At 40.0% G+C, this 15,781-nt stretch overlaps 2 protein-coding genes across 4 annotated transcripts; one reads left to right on the plus strand and one right to left on the minus strand.

The window, feature by feature from the left end:
• Positions 1–2,128: 2,128 nt before the first annotated feature.
• LOC121962196 (uncharacterized) lies at positions 2,129–6,318 on the minus strand. Its single transcript, XM_042512413.2, has 2 exons — positions 6,279–6,318; positions 2,129–3,897 (listed from the first exon to the last, which is right to left on the minus strand). The coding sequence occupies exon 2, from the start codon at positions 3,889–3,891 to the stop codon at positions 3,031–3,033; it is 861 nt and encodes a 286-aa protein (XP_042368347.1). The 5' UTR covers positions 3,892–3,897; positions 6,279–6,318; the 3' UTR covers positions 2,129–3,030.
• A 3,069-nt stretch (positions 6,319–9,387) lies between these two features.
• Positions 9,388–15,781, plus strand: ccnb3 (cyclin B3). 3 transcript variants are annotated; one of them, XM_042512443.2, is made up of 13 exons: positions 9,388–9,553; positions 9,733–9,870; positions 10,089–10,172; positions 10,767–10,823; positions 12,084–12,196; positions 12,306–12,474; positions 12,574–12,672; positions 12,824–12,916; positions 13,225–13,362; positions 13,455–13,610; positions 13,730–13,879; positions 14,901–15,031; positions 15,137–15,781. In XM_042512443.2, exons 2-13 carry the CDS (start codon positions 9,787–9,789, stop codon positions 15,204–15,206), a joined length of 1,344 nt encoding a protein of 447 aa, XP_042368377.1. In that variant the 5' UTR covers positions 9,388–9,553; positions 9,733–9,786; the 3' UTR covers positions 15,207–15,781. The 3 variants fall into 3 exon arrangements, with proteins under 3 accessions (XP_042368377.1, XP_042368378.1, XP_042368380.1); XM_042512444.2 differs by having other exon boundaries at positions 9,736–9,870; XM_042512446.2 differs by lacking the exon at positions 10,767–10,823.

The following is a 15,781-nucleotide window of genomic DNA, read 5'->3' on the forward strand; positions in this document are numbered from 1 at the left end:
TTAACAATATCGGGAAAGGGTTGTGACCCAACCTTCCAGGGGTGTCTGGAAATTTTTAAAAAAACTTGACAGCCTTAACTGACCGTTATAGAGCATTTTGAAACAAAAGTCTTAGATCAGGGGTTCCAAAAATTGTGCCATTTTAGAGTTCAAGCATATGATTAAGGGTTACACAGAAAAAGCGCACTCACTATAACTCTTTATGACTTATGATGACCGACTTTTTTATGACCGTTTTTATGGCATTTTATGACATAAAGACTTTTTACATTTTTATCACATACTACACAATGACATTTTTTCATGACAGACCAACGCTACAACAACAATAACTGCATAGAAGTAAATAGCCCACTGTTTCCAACAACTTCGCTGTAAAAACTTTGCAAAATGAAACTTTGCTAAGTGTGTTCACAGTTTGTTTGCTTCCCCCTAGTGGCCAAAAATACCAACACACACACACACACACACACACACACATATATGTTTTTGATATATATGCACTCCTCCCACTGGCCGCCTATTGCAACTGCTGCACATTTTCTTTCAGGATAAGTTGTTTGATCTCATCTTAGCTTCTTTGGTGATAAATGCTGTTAACTTAGAAACAGTCTTTACACCTAGGGTGGACACACTAGATTTCTAAATTTAGGAGCAGAGAAAGAGATAAAGTACCTCTGCCATTTATTTTCTATTATTCTATATGGACCCCCCCCCCCCGCTCCTCAGTGTGTCATCATGTCTCCTACCTCGGTTTCTCTCTCTTTCTGGCAGCCACCCACCTAAAAACACAAAAACCATTTCTCCAGATGTGTGTGTGTGTGTGTGTGTGTGTGTGTGTGTGTGTGTGTGTGTGTGTGTGTGTGTGTGTGTGTGTGTGTGTGTGTGTGTGTGTGTCCTCTGACACCACAGCTGTCCACCCAGCACTGTGGCTAATCTGTGTGTGTGACCATGTGTGAGTGTGTCAGTCTGTTGGCGACCCGTGGTGAGAAAACATAATGGTGATCAGCGGTGGGGGTTGAAAGTTCATACTAAGCATTCCATGAACTATAATGTATCACAGCCAAGGGAGTGACGCACTCTGCAGCCAGGTCAGCCTGTGTGTACTGTGCTCTGTTTGTGTCCATAATGTGGCTCATTTTAACGGCTAAGTTCTGCAGCATTTAGCTTCAAAAAACGTTCACGAATTCACAAAGCATGGATCGTAGCTGCTGAAAGCACCATTAATCAGTCGCAGCCACTTTCTGTCTCATATCTAGGTCGAATTCACAGGAAATATTGGGTTATGATAATAATGTGCCACCACGCCTATAAAGTTTTGCAGCTGAGTTCTTTTCCCTTTTTTTTAATGTCTGATTACAAGTATTCATGTGGCGAAGTATAAATGTTGCCTATGCAACACAGAAAGCTTAACAATGATCTGTCCTCATCTGTCAGTGCACTTAAATTACCACCAACTCTCTGAAGATGCTAATAATTTTACTGTAAATGCATGTGGCTATTAGTGCTAATTTTTTTTTCTTTTCTTTTTTTTAGAGAGTGCTTTGGAGGTGCAGCTTTTTTTCAGCTGAGAAGCTTTGGTTGCGTCTGACAAGAAGGGGATGACTGAAATGCTGAGTGTGAAACTTCAAAACTTCAGTCCACAAACCAGTGGGTGACGTCATGGTAGCTATGTTCATTATTTCTGCTGTCTATAATTTACCTGCTTTAGAGAGAATTAGAACGAGTTTTTTTTGTCTTATTTGTGATGGTTTTGCTTCCGCAACAGCCACAAAATCCTTTTGTGAATTTGCATGAGAATATTTTAGAATAAAATCTGCAAATCTTTTAGTGTGCACTCGAGTGAGAGATAAGTACTTTTGTGTTTGCATGTTCCTGCACATATTCAAACACAAGAGAGCAAACATTAGTCAATCAGTAAACCAGGATTATAAAACCATTCTCTTTAGTCTAAGAAGTTTGTGTGTGTGTGTGTGTGTGTGTGTGTGTGTGTAATAGATGACTAGGACATAAACACTTTATTCACAACTGCTTGTTCAAGGTTCATATACTTTTCTTTCAGTGAATTACCGTTTTCTGTCTCTGTTATAAGTGGCAAACTTAAATTCAATATAAGGAGAAAAGCAAGGAAAGAAAAACATTTTTTTTATTATTCTGCAGGATCACATCTCTATTTTGGTTAAGCACCATGGCTCCTTCTTCTCTCGGGTCTGACTTCAGTAAGTGAGTGAGTATGAAAATGAGCCAGAACACAACTTCATCCCAAATGCCACTATTCAGCTCAGTCCAGGGGATAAATGAATCACTGAATCTATAAAGATTTTTAGGTCGATTGCGAGCGGAAATAACCAAATAACTTCCCGGCACCACACTTGTAAAGCGGTGTAGTGCACCATTTACTTGTGGTGGGATATTGATTGTTGAAGCAAAATCAAGACAAATAAAGCAAGTTATTAAAAATGCCAGTAAGAAAAGTAAAGCTTTAACCATTTGTCATTCATATTTATAGAAAAACCACTTCGGTCAGGTTAACCTCACTGATCGCATGCTGAAGATCATTGCTCCTGTGATGCTATCTACAGGACATTTATGGTTTTGCAGTTGGATCCCAGTCAAAATTGCCATCAGAATCATAAGTTTTCCAGCCAATGTACATTTTATCCATCTTGGACAAAACCCAGTACCTCATTTTCATCATCCAGGATCCAGAATATACAGCTTCCAGCATATATGTGTCATTAAAAGTGCCAGATTTTGTCTGTCTTATTGTTGGATCTCTGATCAGTTTTTGCAATAAATAGTTAATATTTCACAACCGTACTCATCTGGATAAGCTTTAACTGAACTTTACTGAGGAAGAAACTCAGACTATAGAGCAATATTATTGCAGTAAACCACACCTCAGTGAGAATGTGAGGCGGCAGCAGTCAGCCTGGAGGTAACGTGTGTGGATATCAATATTTTTGTTCTTATGTGTTTGTGCCTAAAAGCCAGTCATCACAAATTTGATCCCACTGATCACATAAAATGCTAGACAAGCATTTTAGCTTCATCGAGGGAGGATGAGATGATGGTTGCAGCCAGTTGGTGAGCCAGTAGATGAAGATCGTCACCCATCTGCTCTCCGTTTTTTTCCTTCAAGACCCAGTCAATGATTTCACATGAAAGAGCCTCTGCAAAAGCCTCCATCTTGGCTCCAATATGAGGTTCAAAATAGTCTCTTGCCAAATCATCTGTGGACAGTGAGCGCATCAGATGCTCCATTAACTCCACTTGGGGGTCGCCTCCATCCAAATCGTCCTCTTTGTCCTTTGGGGTTGGTGGAGGAGGTGAAGGCAAGAAAACCTTGGCCAAGCCTCCTTTTAGCTTTCTGGCAAAACTGTGTCTGCTCCTCTCAAGCTCGGGGAAGAGAGGCGTGGTCGGGGGAGCATCTGGGTAGTCGAGGGATCCCACGACTGGGAACCCTGACTGGGACAGAGGTGGAGGACAAGGTTGGGTGTCTTTGGAGGTCTGGATTTCTTTGCCTAGATCTATCTCTGTGGGTCTCTCGCTGTCAGATTCATTCAGAAAAGGCTGAGTTTTTGCCCGTCCACCACCCATCTTTGTCTCAGCTGATCCCTCTTTGTGATCCCCAACATTTTGACCTCTACACACTTCCTTCAGAGCGACCTCAACCACTGCGGAGGCTAACTCTTCAGCCAACATCTCCTGATTCTGATTAAATCTGGATGCCTGGTTGTCCACCTTACGTTCCACCATTTCCATTTGACTTAGTAATGACTGGATTATGTTCTTGGCCATATTTTGGGCAAACTCCTCAAGAACCCCAATGTTTAGGTGACTTCTCTTCAGGCCCTCTGGCACCTTTGTATCTGCGTTTGCTGCCTGCATCGGATCCTGTGAGGACAAAAGCAATAATCTTAGTAAAAGTGAAGGAAATATTGCCTTTCCCCGAGCCTATTTTTTTTTTTACATCAAGAATATGGTGTAGGCCAGTATAAGCACAGAAAAGAGTCCAAAGATGGTTTGAACCGCTGCCTCAATCCTATAATTAGTTCACTTTTTATTTTTATTAGAATATTGCTTGCCAGCAAGTTCAGTTGAAGCCAGGCTGGACATAAATTTTCCCCCTAAAAGGTGCAGTGTTTTGCTTTTGGTCCTACATTATTTGCCTGTTTCAGATTAGAGAAGATATAGATAAGCTACAAATTGAAGGAATCTAATACTGTATTTATAAGAAATGGCAAAAGAGAGAATAATTAGGGCTGATGTAAAAGTAGAGAAAGAAAACAGTGACAGAACAGAAAGTCCCCTCTTAGATAGAAAGTAAGATTGCAGCCTCCACCACAGTCTGACACCATAAACAGTCAGTCAGCCAGGATGTGACAAGCAGGAAGTCTTCGCTTTTAGATTAGCACAGACAAAAAATGTGCTGGCATCCACAGCAGTAACCTGACATTTTCTCTTAACTTGCATCTGTAGTTAATGGAAATAGAGCGGTGTTTGAAAACTTATATTCCAAGTTGAGAAAATAGAAATGGAGCAAAGCAAATGTTACACGAAAAGTGTTATGTTGTTGATATTTGACGCTTATATGAAAAGTTCTGTATTAATTTCAACACAATGGGGGAAAAAAAAGCTTGGGACAGATACAGGGATGTTGGAAATAGTCTTTGTTGGTTGAGTGTTGGTTTTTGGAGTGAAAGACTGAGCATACAAGTGTGCTTACTGCAAACAGCTGTTAATATGTAACTAGTCCATAGAGATATGTGCACCACATATATTAACATGTTTTGATTAATTAAATTGTTATTTCAATGTCACAATAGTTGTATTTACAGCATGGCGGGCTACATTTTCAGTTTAACATTTGCTAGCTAGCTAGCATTAGGTAACAGTAGTTGGCTAACGTAATAGCAGTTAGCACTTGCTAGCAACCTTTTCATTGTTATTTTTTTTTTTGTCTTATAATAGTTGTGAATTTTCGTGTAGCTTGTGGACTAAATGTATCATTTCTCAAATATTAACCACTGAAAATATATATTTCCCCTATTTTAAACCTTACCTTGCTGATGCAGCTAACGTTAGCTTTATTTTTCAGTTCATAAGTAGCCTGTGATGCATTTGAAGTTTTCTGATTGTGGAATTACGTTGGACAGACTGTAAGAAAAACCTCCTCTTTATTACTTTACCACTACTATTACTATATTACAACGGCTGGATTTCAAGGTTAGCATTTCCACCAACATGAAATCAAAATGACACTTTAATTTTAGTCTGAATAATTTGATATATAGGCCCGTGTGATATTAATTTTAAAAAAATTCTCTTAAATCACGTTCAAAGCAATTTTTGAACACACTCCATGTGATAATGTGTCTTTGTCCAAATGCACACACACTCGAGAGTTTTTTTTCCCCTCCTAAAGCTCGAATGTCTCTCTGAGCGACACCAAAGATAATTTTACCAAACGATAGTCTCTCAGTGTGCGTTATGAAATTTATAAGATGTGTCACAGTATTATCCTGCCATTACTCATTCAGTGGACCACAGCCTGAATTTTATGTGGCCAGATCCCAGAGAAAAGGACAAGATAGAGAATGAAGCACAGATGTGAAACAAATTACAGCAAAACGAAGAATGTTTTCTCTTGGCAGTCTGACTTGGACACCCTGATGGGCAAAAAAACATTTATAAGATGAGGATGCTAGCCTGTTCTCTGTCCTCTGACAAACTTTCTACATGGTGCTCCCAGTACTAGCACAAAGGCCAGTCAGTGCCTTGCAAAATATAGTTTGAAATGCAATGTTAACCTTTCACTGAAACTGGGTATCTTCCACATTTATTTCCACTGTTTGTGATGAAATCCAACAAGATAGCCTTCTGCAAGCCAGTATTTACAGTTTTAAAATCCACTTTTACTGATAAATTACCTAAAATATCTTCACAATCCATTATCTTTTGTTTTCCATAAGTTAACCTTTCTTACCCCAAGAAAAACCGGACAGAAAAGACCAGAGACTACAAAAAGCAGATTAAACGAGGATACCCTCTTGGCCATGAGGAGGCAAACAAACTTGCTTTACTTTACTCAACTTTAAGATTTATGAAGTATAGTAGATAAAAAGGGCAGCTCCGGATTTACTGTGATGCCTGGAGAGATGCAGAAGGCATCTCAAGGGCCAGTTGAATAAGATTAAAGCCAGAAGTTACAACAAAATATGAAAACAAGATACAGGAAACATCAAATGGCATACTTGGCCTGTAGACCAGCTTACCGGTTAGTTACAGGGTGATTGTTCACTGCTCTGTGTCTCCGGTACGAATGAGTTCACACGGAAATGGTTTGACAAATGAGTTCAGACGTTTCACCCACATCCTGTGTGTGTGTGTGAGAGAGATAGTGTCTGTGCATGAGTGTTATTTGCAGAATCTCATTCTCAGCTTCTCTAAACTTGTGCAAAATTTAAGCTCTTATGTCTATTTCGCTGCTGCTAGCTCGCCAGGTCAAGGTTTTCAAATGTAAATATCAGTAAACATTGAGGAAAGATGGAAAAGATGGACTTGACAATTTGCTGAGGTTTTAAATGGTTTAAAGAGCTGATGGGATCACATTTCACTGGGGTTGGACATTGTATAACTCCATATGACAACTGAATGATTGATTGATTGACTGACAAATTGTTAAACGCAAACCTGAACTGAGTTTATAGGAAATCATCCTGCCAGTTATATTCTTTTCTTTTTCATGATGTCAAAAAAATGAAGAGATTGTTACAAGAAGACGTAGACAAGGAGGTGAATGGCGAGGGAGGCGGAGAGGGTGCAAAGGAGGTAAAGCACCATAGATCCAGACCAGTAAATACAGTATTTTTGTGGTTGATTTTGTGCACAACAGCCAGACAATTAGACAATCCACAAAAAATGATGGTGTGTGTCTAATTTTCTGTATTTCATTACATTGATGACACCCCCTTATTTAGTGTCCAAACCCCACCCAATGCAGATTTCTTAGCAGCTTCAACAAAATCCTAAGAATTGTAAATCTGTTCAACTCTGACAGAGACACAGAGACGCAATCTGGTTAGAAACTGCGATCGCGTGAAGGCATTTTTGTTTTGGATGAGGACAACAGGGTGGGGAGATGAAATAAAAGCAGTGTTGTAAGATAATATCTCTCTGCAGACTTCATTAGATCCCAGATTGCATTGCGTGACCTGCAGGCCTTGAAGCTGTGTTATTAAGAGATACCCTGCTCGCATCAAGTGAACGTGGGGTGAATTTTTAAACTGACTGGGCCTAAGGACGTGTTTGATTTTATTGTTGAGCCTGTTTTGTACTTAAAGTGAAACTATAACCAAGGGATTTTTGTCAGTTTGGAGTTTAATAAGACTTGATAGTGCTTTTAAAGGGCGTATTCAGAGATTACATCACTCTGTGAGGTATTTATGGTGCTCTTCAGGTCAGAGGAGGATTGGAATGAATTCCTCTATTTCTCTAACAAGACTGAGATACACTTAATAGCCTCTTTTCCCTGTGATTCAAACAAGAAGATGAAACCCCCAAACTCCTGGCAGCTGGGTGGATGTTAGTTGCCAGCTTTCATCCTGAACTTGCCCTCTGGGTGCACAAATGGGATGTTATGACCCTCTATTATCCAAACTGTTGCTGCAGTAACTCTGTGTTGTTCGGCCCCAAAAGGCCCACTGTGTGCTGTTTCTGCTCCAGTTCAGGAAATACTTCTGCGTGTCAGTGAGCTCATTGCTCAACATGATAATTTAAATCGGTCAGTTCAGTCCTGTGTGACTGCCTAAAGGGAAATCATTGCATGTCAGACTTGCATTACACAATCGAACGAAAAGACAACTCAAATATTTTAGAGGAATATATATTCTCTGCATTGTGCATTTTTGTGAGGATTTTATGTCACATAATGTCTTATTTATTGTAACTATCGGTACTGGTTAAAATTGGATGCCTTGTTGACTTCTTTCTCGAAATCACAAAATTGGTATTAATTAATTAATTGGCATTATTAAAAATGCAAATGTACCTAAAAGAGGCACAAAATGACAACAAAGATATAAAAAGGAACTACAAAGAGTCACAAAAAGACCAAAAAAAGACAAAAATATACCTCTAATAGATGTAAAATTATAACAAAGAAACACAAAATTCACAGGACAAACAAAATGACCACAAAGACCTAAAAAACAGAAAAAAAATGCTAACCACAAAGACACAACAACAACAACAAACAGAGGCAAAGCCAGTACAAACTGTGTGTCCAGTGAAAGAAAGGTGGTGGGGCCTTTTGCATACCTGCCCCCAGGGGCCCATTGTCTCATCCACCCATGTAGGTTTGTAAATGTGGGTAAAAAATTGGAAACAAATCAACAAATGAAGAATCAGACATAAAATCATATGAAGTATAATCAGGTAATCTCGCAAAAAGTGCTTGAGAAATATTCTTAACTCACTTCTTAGCTCATTCTGAGCTTTCAGCTGCATCTAATGGTCTTCATCAGCAGATGGAGTTTGCTCAGTTGTCACAACTGATAAATATAATGTAATTAAAGCTGTAAAACACCACATCAGTTACCATAATTTCAATTGCAGATTATTGAGTAGCCTTTCTTTAGTTGTAAAATTTATTTTGTGAAAAACATTTGTGGGTCTACATTGGTTACATAAATATTTCCATGTCTGAAAAGCAGCATTATCAAAACAGTGCATGTATTAGTGTGCCATAGTGTAGATTTCTTTTTTTCTTGCACATATTTAAGACAGAAATCAGTCCCGGCATAGCTAAATAAATATTATATTATATACAGCTATGTGATCTATACACATACATAATAATTACAATATGCATACACAAAATAAAAGTTTTAAAAAATGTAAACAAGCACACACATACAGGATATGAATGAAAAACATGTTTGACAGACCACTTGTGTATGACCATGTGCACTAATGTACATAATCTAGTCACATGTGTGTCTAACTTGTCATGCAACTCAATATCAATAAAATCGCTGCCGTTTAAACTGCTGTTGGTTGTTTGGATGTTTGAAAATCCCTACATGCTCCTCCTCTAGGGTTCGTTGGATTTATACCCAAGGGAGCAAGGTGGGCGGGGTTTACTTATAAACTCACCTCAAAGATTAAATTTTTCAAAATCCCCTGACTAACATATGATAAAGATAAATGAAAAATATAAGAAAATACATTATTATTGTATAAACCTTTAAACGCCACTGCTTTGGTGATCAACAATTGTCCCGGGCGGAGCCGTTACATAGAAACTAACGCATCCTGGCAACGGCATCCGTAACAACGTTCTGATTGGTCCGCCCGGCTCAAATTCCAGCCAATGAGAGAGAGGCGCAGCAGATTTGGATCCGCAGCTAAAACACTTTGTTTGAGCTCTCGTCTACGAAGCAACACAGAAAACCGGGACTGTTTACAACTGTTAAAAAGGCTTCAAGCGCTTTTTTTTTTGCCTCTAAACCAAGCGACTGGATATAACGAGCAACAACTGTAATACACGGTAAGATAAAACTAAAGTTTGCGTATTTTTTTAACCTGATAATATCAATACAGAACAAGCTCACGTGTGGAAACCCCACTCGGTAAAAACAAATATTCATAAACTGAAGCTACTCGGTTTTTGTATCTTACTTGCAGATAATCCTTTTCAAAAAACGACCCGCCTTTTTTTGTATTCAGCAGACTAAAGTGCAGCCGCTGCAGAGTTTGTTTCGGAGGATAAAGGAGCCAGCCATGCCTGTGACGAGGGGGAAGAAACCCACAGGGTCCGCTGGGAGCAAGATACCCAAGCTAAATGCAACAAAGAATGAAAACCAGGTAAAATATGCACTTTTGTTAGTTTAAATACCCGACTTGCTTGCAGAGGAAGAGACTGTAAACAAAGCACACATGCAGCAGCTGCTCCTCGAGGCTGCAGCATGACACCCCGCAGTGCAACGTTTAAAAGGATCAAGATAACAGACTGAAAATGCAGTTTTGCAGCCTGTGCATGCACGTGATTGGTGTGTTTCTCATTTTCCTGTTTTGTGTTGCAGGATGAAGGCCCTCAGGTGAAGAGGTCCTCCTCCCCTCCCAATGGAGCCCCAAAGAAGAGGCCTGCTTTTATTGACATCACCAATGTAAGTCTTGTCTTACAGGTTTGCAGTTTTGGTACAGAGAGCGGCATTCACGTTCAGGGTTAGGGCTCAGTAACAGACAGACAAACAGTCTTCAAGTCCACTTTATTTACTAAGTGTTCTGAAATGAATACAGCTATAACCAAAAAAATGCAATCTGCAGAGATAACATTCCTCCCTGCATATTTATATAGCTTATGTTCTCTGACTTTATGGTAAGAAAATCACAGTTTGATGAACATAATATGCATAATATATATTCTACTTTTAGTTATAGAAATGTCCTTCTGGCTGCTCTTTATTGTCATTTTATAATAGGAAAATAATAAAGAATTGCCAGAATGTGGATTTTTTTTAATGTGCATGAGGATAAAGGGCCCTTTAGTCAACATTTTGGGGATTTTATTAATTTAATTTCACCCTGTGTGGTCCTTTTTATACATTACAAGACAAAACTGTGCATGTGCCTTGATAATGAACACCACTGATGTCCCAAAGAACACTCTTCCAAGGTTTGATTTATTAAGATATGAGTGTGAGAATGTCACGCCATCAGCTGTGTTATTTGTCTTAACTGTTCGCTCCTCTTGACGCCAGGCTGTCGGTCAGTGTCTGTCAGATTATCGGCCCAACAGTGACGGCAGCTTCAGGACAGTAAGTGGGATGCTGGGTGTATCCAGATCTTTGATGGTGGTCACCATGAGTGGTAGTGAGAGGGGCACGGTGTTGAATATCTGTCATAATTGTGTAATGCCACATTTATAGTATCTCAGAAAAACAGCATACCTTTTTATTTATTTGTATAAATTTACTTCTACACAGAGCCTATACAGGTAGCCTAAACAAATTGTTTTGTGCACTTCAAACAGTGGCTAATAAATGTTGAACAAAAGTTACATTTGCTCAACTTACTCCAACGCAGAAAGGAGAGAAGAAGGAAGTGACGTTGTGTACAACCATTTCATTTTTGATTAGGCCCATGTTCACAAGAAAAGGATTAGCTGAGATGATGTTATCAGGCGGACCAATAACTGTTGTTGGGACTGCGACGTGTAGTCACGCTTCTGAGGAGGTGCATGTCAGGTCATAGCTTCGGCTGCACATGTTTAATTCAACATAAACTGGTTTTTAGGTGGACAGTTGTTTCTCTGCATACATGCCCTGAATTGTGTTTTGTCGGATTTCTCACACGTAGTTTGTGCAGGACAGCAGAGAGAAAGTTTTGTGTGTAGGATTTAGTGGCATGTAGTGCCAAGCATGTAGGAGAGCTACGATGGCAGATTCACAAAAACGTGAATGGCCGTGTTGAGAGCCAGCAGAGCCAGGATAGATGGCCCGTAAATCCTACACCACTCATTAAACTACATACTTCAAACATTAACTCTGACTCTTATTTAATGACACATGAGCTGCAGTGTGTGTGCGTGTGTGTGTGTGAGAGAGAGCATATGGATAACAGACTCAGTGCCTCCCTGGGTTTTCGTGGGACGGTGTTTCTGGGCTCACAGTAGTTCTCCACTGTGGTGTGAATTGATGCACTCTACTACCTCACTTTGGTGTGAAACGAGCGCCGTGTTTGTTTGCCACCTTGTTGGCTTCACAGCAGCAGTTTAGGCAACTGTGAGGTGAACAGAGGCTGGAGTCGATGTGAGTGATGTGATGATGCCAAAATCGTGATGTTCAAGGTCTTTTTTTATTCAGTTTTGTACTTATTGTTTTCCTAAAAGACTTCTGGCTCTCATATCCCAGTTATTATCACTTATGAAGCACGACAGTTAATAAATGTCAGATTTTGGGCATCGTCATTGTATTTTACTTATTGTAAAGGGCTAAACGTTTGATATTAGATAATAGACAAAAAGGGAATGAGAGGATGATTTAATAATCCTGATCTCACTTTGATTTTATTCACAGGCTCATAAGGTTCAGATCTGTCTTCCAGGGAGGAAGAAGGAGGCAGTGAAGAAGCAGGTGAAGAAACCAAGCGCCGCCTCAGTGTCTGCGAAAAATCAGGCCAACCTGCAAAAGTAAACAAACATGTTTTTACTCTGCTTAGGTTTCAGTTCTTGCTGTCTCTCCTTTAGTTGTCTCCTCAGCAGCAGATGTCTATAATTCGCAGCACATCTTCCTCCGCAGGTCTTCGTCTGTGAGCTCAGAGGAGGCACTCCCTGAGAAAGAGAAGACCGATGCAGAGGAGGAGAAGGAAGAGGAGGTGCAGAAGGATGAGGCAGCTCCAGTGGAAGAGCTGGTGGCTGCTGCGCCCTCTGCTGCCCGGGAAGTGCCAGCACACCTTCAGAGGCAAAAAGTAAAGAAAATGATCCAACCCAGAGAAGCTCCTGACCCAAATGTTCTGGAAAACTTCATCGTTTCATCATATTTTCTCATTTTCTCTCCATCCTTGTAGATCCCAGAGGAGTTTGACATCGACTCTGAGAACTCTGAGGACTGTTACATGTGTCCGGAGTATGCAAAGGACATCTTCGACTACCTGAAAAAGAGAGAGGTGAGCCAAACCAAAACAGTGAAACCAAATGGCAAAAGAAGTTTGAAGCACATTCTCAGGATCTAAAGTAGCTTTGGTTTCTGAAAAGGCTACTCAAGGGGCAAAATCTGTCTGTTTTCATGTGGTCTCTCTTCTGTTTTACTGTGTGCAGGAGAAGTTTGTCCTCTGTAACTACATGCCCAAACAGCCCAGCCTCAATGCAGAGATGAGAGCAATCCTGATTGACTGGCTGGTGGAAGTGCAGGTCAGTTTTCCTGGTTGCGTGCAGTAAACTTTTGTTAATACGATACATGTGAAGTGGGTACATTTAAAGTAAAATCATTGCTACTTTCAACTTTGAGGGGTTAAATTAAACTTAAACTTTGAAGCACATAATTACAAAAATCAAAAGAACACACATGTTGCCTCTCAGGGTGCCAGAAAACAACATTTTAGCAAAACAAAAGTTGTGTGTCGCTGACATGCCAGCTAACGTTACTGTAATGTTGCCTCTCCGTTTGTTTGTTTGTTTTTTTGCAGCATGTTGACGAGATTCTGTTTGTGTTCATTTAGGAAAACTTTGAGCTGTACCATGAGACGCTGTACCTGGCTGTAAAGATGGCAGACCACTACCTCTCCAAGACTCCGGTCCACAGGGAGATGCTGCAGCTCGTCGGCTCCACCGCCATGCTCATAGCCTCCAAATTTGAGGTGAGGAGAACACTGAATCTCAAATACAGTAAATGATGGAATTTTTTCTGGCCCCTAACACCGTTTCATGTTTTATTTTGACGATCCTGCAGGAGCGGAGTCCGCCTTGTGTTGACGACTTTCTTTATATTTGTGATGATGCGTACAAGAGGGAGGAGCTCATCTCCATGGAGGCCAACATCCTGCAGGCTCTTTCCTTTGACATCAACATCCCCATTCCCTATCGGTTCCTCAGGCGCTATGCCAAGGTGTGTGTGTGCGTGCGTGCGTGTGTGTGTGTGTGCGCGCCACAGAGAGCCCTTTGCTCGTCACAGTCTCTGGACGTCCGTATTTCGTCCTCTGAGTGTGTGCTGTGCTGTCTCTGCAGTGTGTGAGTGCTGGCATGGACACGCTGACTCTGGCTCGGTACTACTGCGAGATGAGTCTCATGGAGATGGAGCTGGTTCCTGAGAGAGGCTCGCTGCTCGCCTCAGCCTGCCTGCTGATGGCGCTGGTCACCAAAGACCTGGGAGGATGGGTAGGTCCTTCTTCAGCTCAGCAGCTCTTCTTCAAGAACAACAGCACCAACAGTTCTGGCACGAAACGTTAAACTTTGGCCGCTATTTGGTGTTTTTTTCACTGTTCAACATTTTAAAACGCAGACTTTTGAAACAGGGTTCCAGAATGGAAACTTAAAAATAAGACTTTTTAAGCGATGCAGTGTCGGTCGTTAGCACGAGGTTGAGCTTTGTCAGTCACATACCTGAATACTAGTAACCTATTAATTAATTATTAGTCAGTTTTATGTCCTGGTAGCATGTATGCTCCATTAATAACTTTGCACAGTTTTTTTGCAACCAATGGTTGCAAAGAGAAAACAACTTCATCCTTGAAAGTAAGTGCTTAATTTGAAAGACCTTGAATTTCTGTATGAACCCTGTCTTAAGCACTCTGTGTTTTTTTTGTTTTGTTTTAAGATTACTTTTGTTATTGTGCCAAGTTTTTGATTTGGTACTATTGGATTTTGATGTCAAAATTGGCAGCGATGTAAAGCAGGGAAGTGAGATCTGAGGACAAGTGGTCGCAGGAGATGCAGGTGGAGACACATTCTAATGCCGGGTGTGGACAGACGGACCCAGAGCTGCGTGCTTGTGATCGTATCTAAAGATAAAACCAGCTGTTAGGCTCTGACTCCTCTGCTGTCCGCCAGTTGAGTTTACAGTTAAAATGTCAACTGTGTGATTTGGCTGAATTTTCACTGCTGGACAAAGACTCTGTCCGGACAGAACAATCCTCCTCCTTTCAATTACAATGCAAATAGTTTTTCAATGTAAGTGTGAGTTATCATACAGCAGTAGTTAAAGGGATGTTGGGGAATTTCTTTTGTTCCTGGGCTCGCTCCAGAATCAGCTCTCATTTAGCAATGGTAATGTTTATGCAACATATTGGAAACTGCAGAGGCCGAGTAATGAAAGCCAAGTGATGATGATTGTGTTATATTTTTGCAGCTTTAAGGATTCAGCATGGCTAATGTCCATCTTGTTTCTGTTGTGCCGCAGAGTCCCATCCTGCAGTTCCACTCCGGCTATCAGACGTCAGATTTGGCGCCCGTTGTCAGAAAGCTCTACGAGATGCTTTTAGCTCCTCCGGACGACAAACTGAGAGCCATCAGAAACAAATACTCACACAAGTAAGTCTGGTTTTCAAAATAAAATGGTTAATGTAGATGAAAAACAGAAGTGGCTTAATATCTTCAACATTTCAGAACATTGATCAATTATTTGATTTGTTTCAGGGTGTTTTTCGAAGTTGCATCCCTGCCATTGGTCAACGCTGACATTTTGGAAAAAGCTTTATCTCAGTGAGTTGTTGCCTTCCCCCCCAAAATAAATTCTTTCTCATCTAAATTGAGTGGAAATATTAAAAAAAAAAAAAAACTCAAATGTGTATATAGTTTGTTAATATGTTTAATATTTATACATGTAGTCTGGCTGCTTTTTTTTTATATTATTGGAAATAAATCTTTAAGTCAAATTTGAAGAATTTTAATGTGGGCATTTGTTAAATTTTGCCATTGTATTATGTTGAGGTTTATTATGACTTTTAGTGTTACATTTGAGTTAACAAGACATTTTTTTTAAATTCATAATTTGTAAGCCCTGTCTTTGTGTTTAAATTGAAAAGTAAGTTTTAAGATAATGTTGAGTTGGGAAAATGCTGACTTTTACTGATAAATTACTCACCTGCCCACAAGCTTTTATAGGTTTCCTCACAGTGTTAAAGTTAGCAGGCATGCATGTGTGTTTTCCAAATGTTGTACAGCGTTTATCATGTTAATATTACTATGCTAATTATTTGTATAAAAGACGACCGGATGAAGCGGTGCTATTTTTAAATGGCTGTCATGTGTACTCTTAAAATAAAGATGTGTTTTTTTTAT

Source organism: Plectropomus leopardus, chromosome 23, assembly GCF_026936395.1.
Source record: "Plectropomus leopardus strain MGB_pleo_1.0 chromosome 23, ASM2693639v1, whole genome shotgun sequence".
Taxonomy (NCBI): Eukaryota; Metazoa; Chordata; class Actinopteri; order Perciformes; family Serranidae; genus Plectropomus; species Plectropomus leopardus.

What these genes read in the sequence shown, in the direction of transcription:
- ccnb3 (XM_042512443.2), top strand. Translation starts at nt 9,787, where the DNA reads ATGCCTGTGACGAGGGGGAAGAAACCCACAGGGTCCGCTGGGAGCAAG. An exon ending in CTTTTATTGACATCACCAAT is followed by an intron (nt 10,173 to 10,766) that starts GTAAGTCTTGTC and finishes TCTTGACGCCAG; the next exon opens with GCTGTCGGTCAGTGTCTGTC. An exon ending in TCCTCAGGCGCTATGCCAAG is followed by an intron (nt 13,611 to 13,729) that starts GTGTGTGTGTGC and finishes CTGTCTCTGCAG; the next exon opens with TGTGTGAGTGCTGGCATGGA.
- LOC121962196 (XM_042512413.2), bottom strand. Translation starts at nt 3,891, where the DNA reads ATGCAGGCAGCAAACGCAGATACAAAGGTGCCAGAGGGCCTGAAGAGA.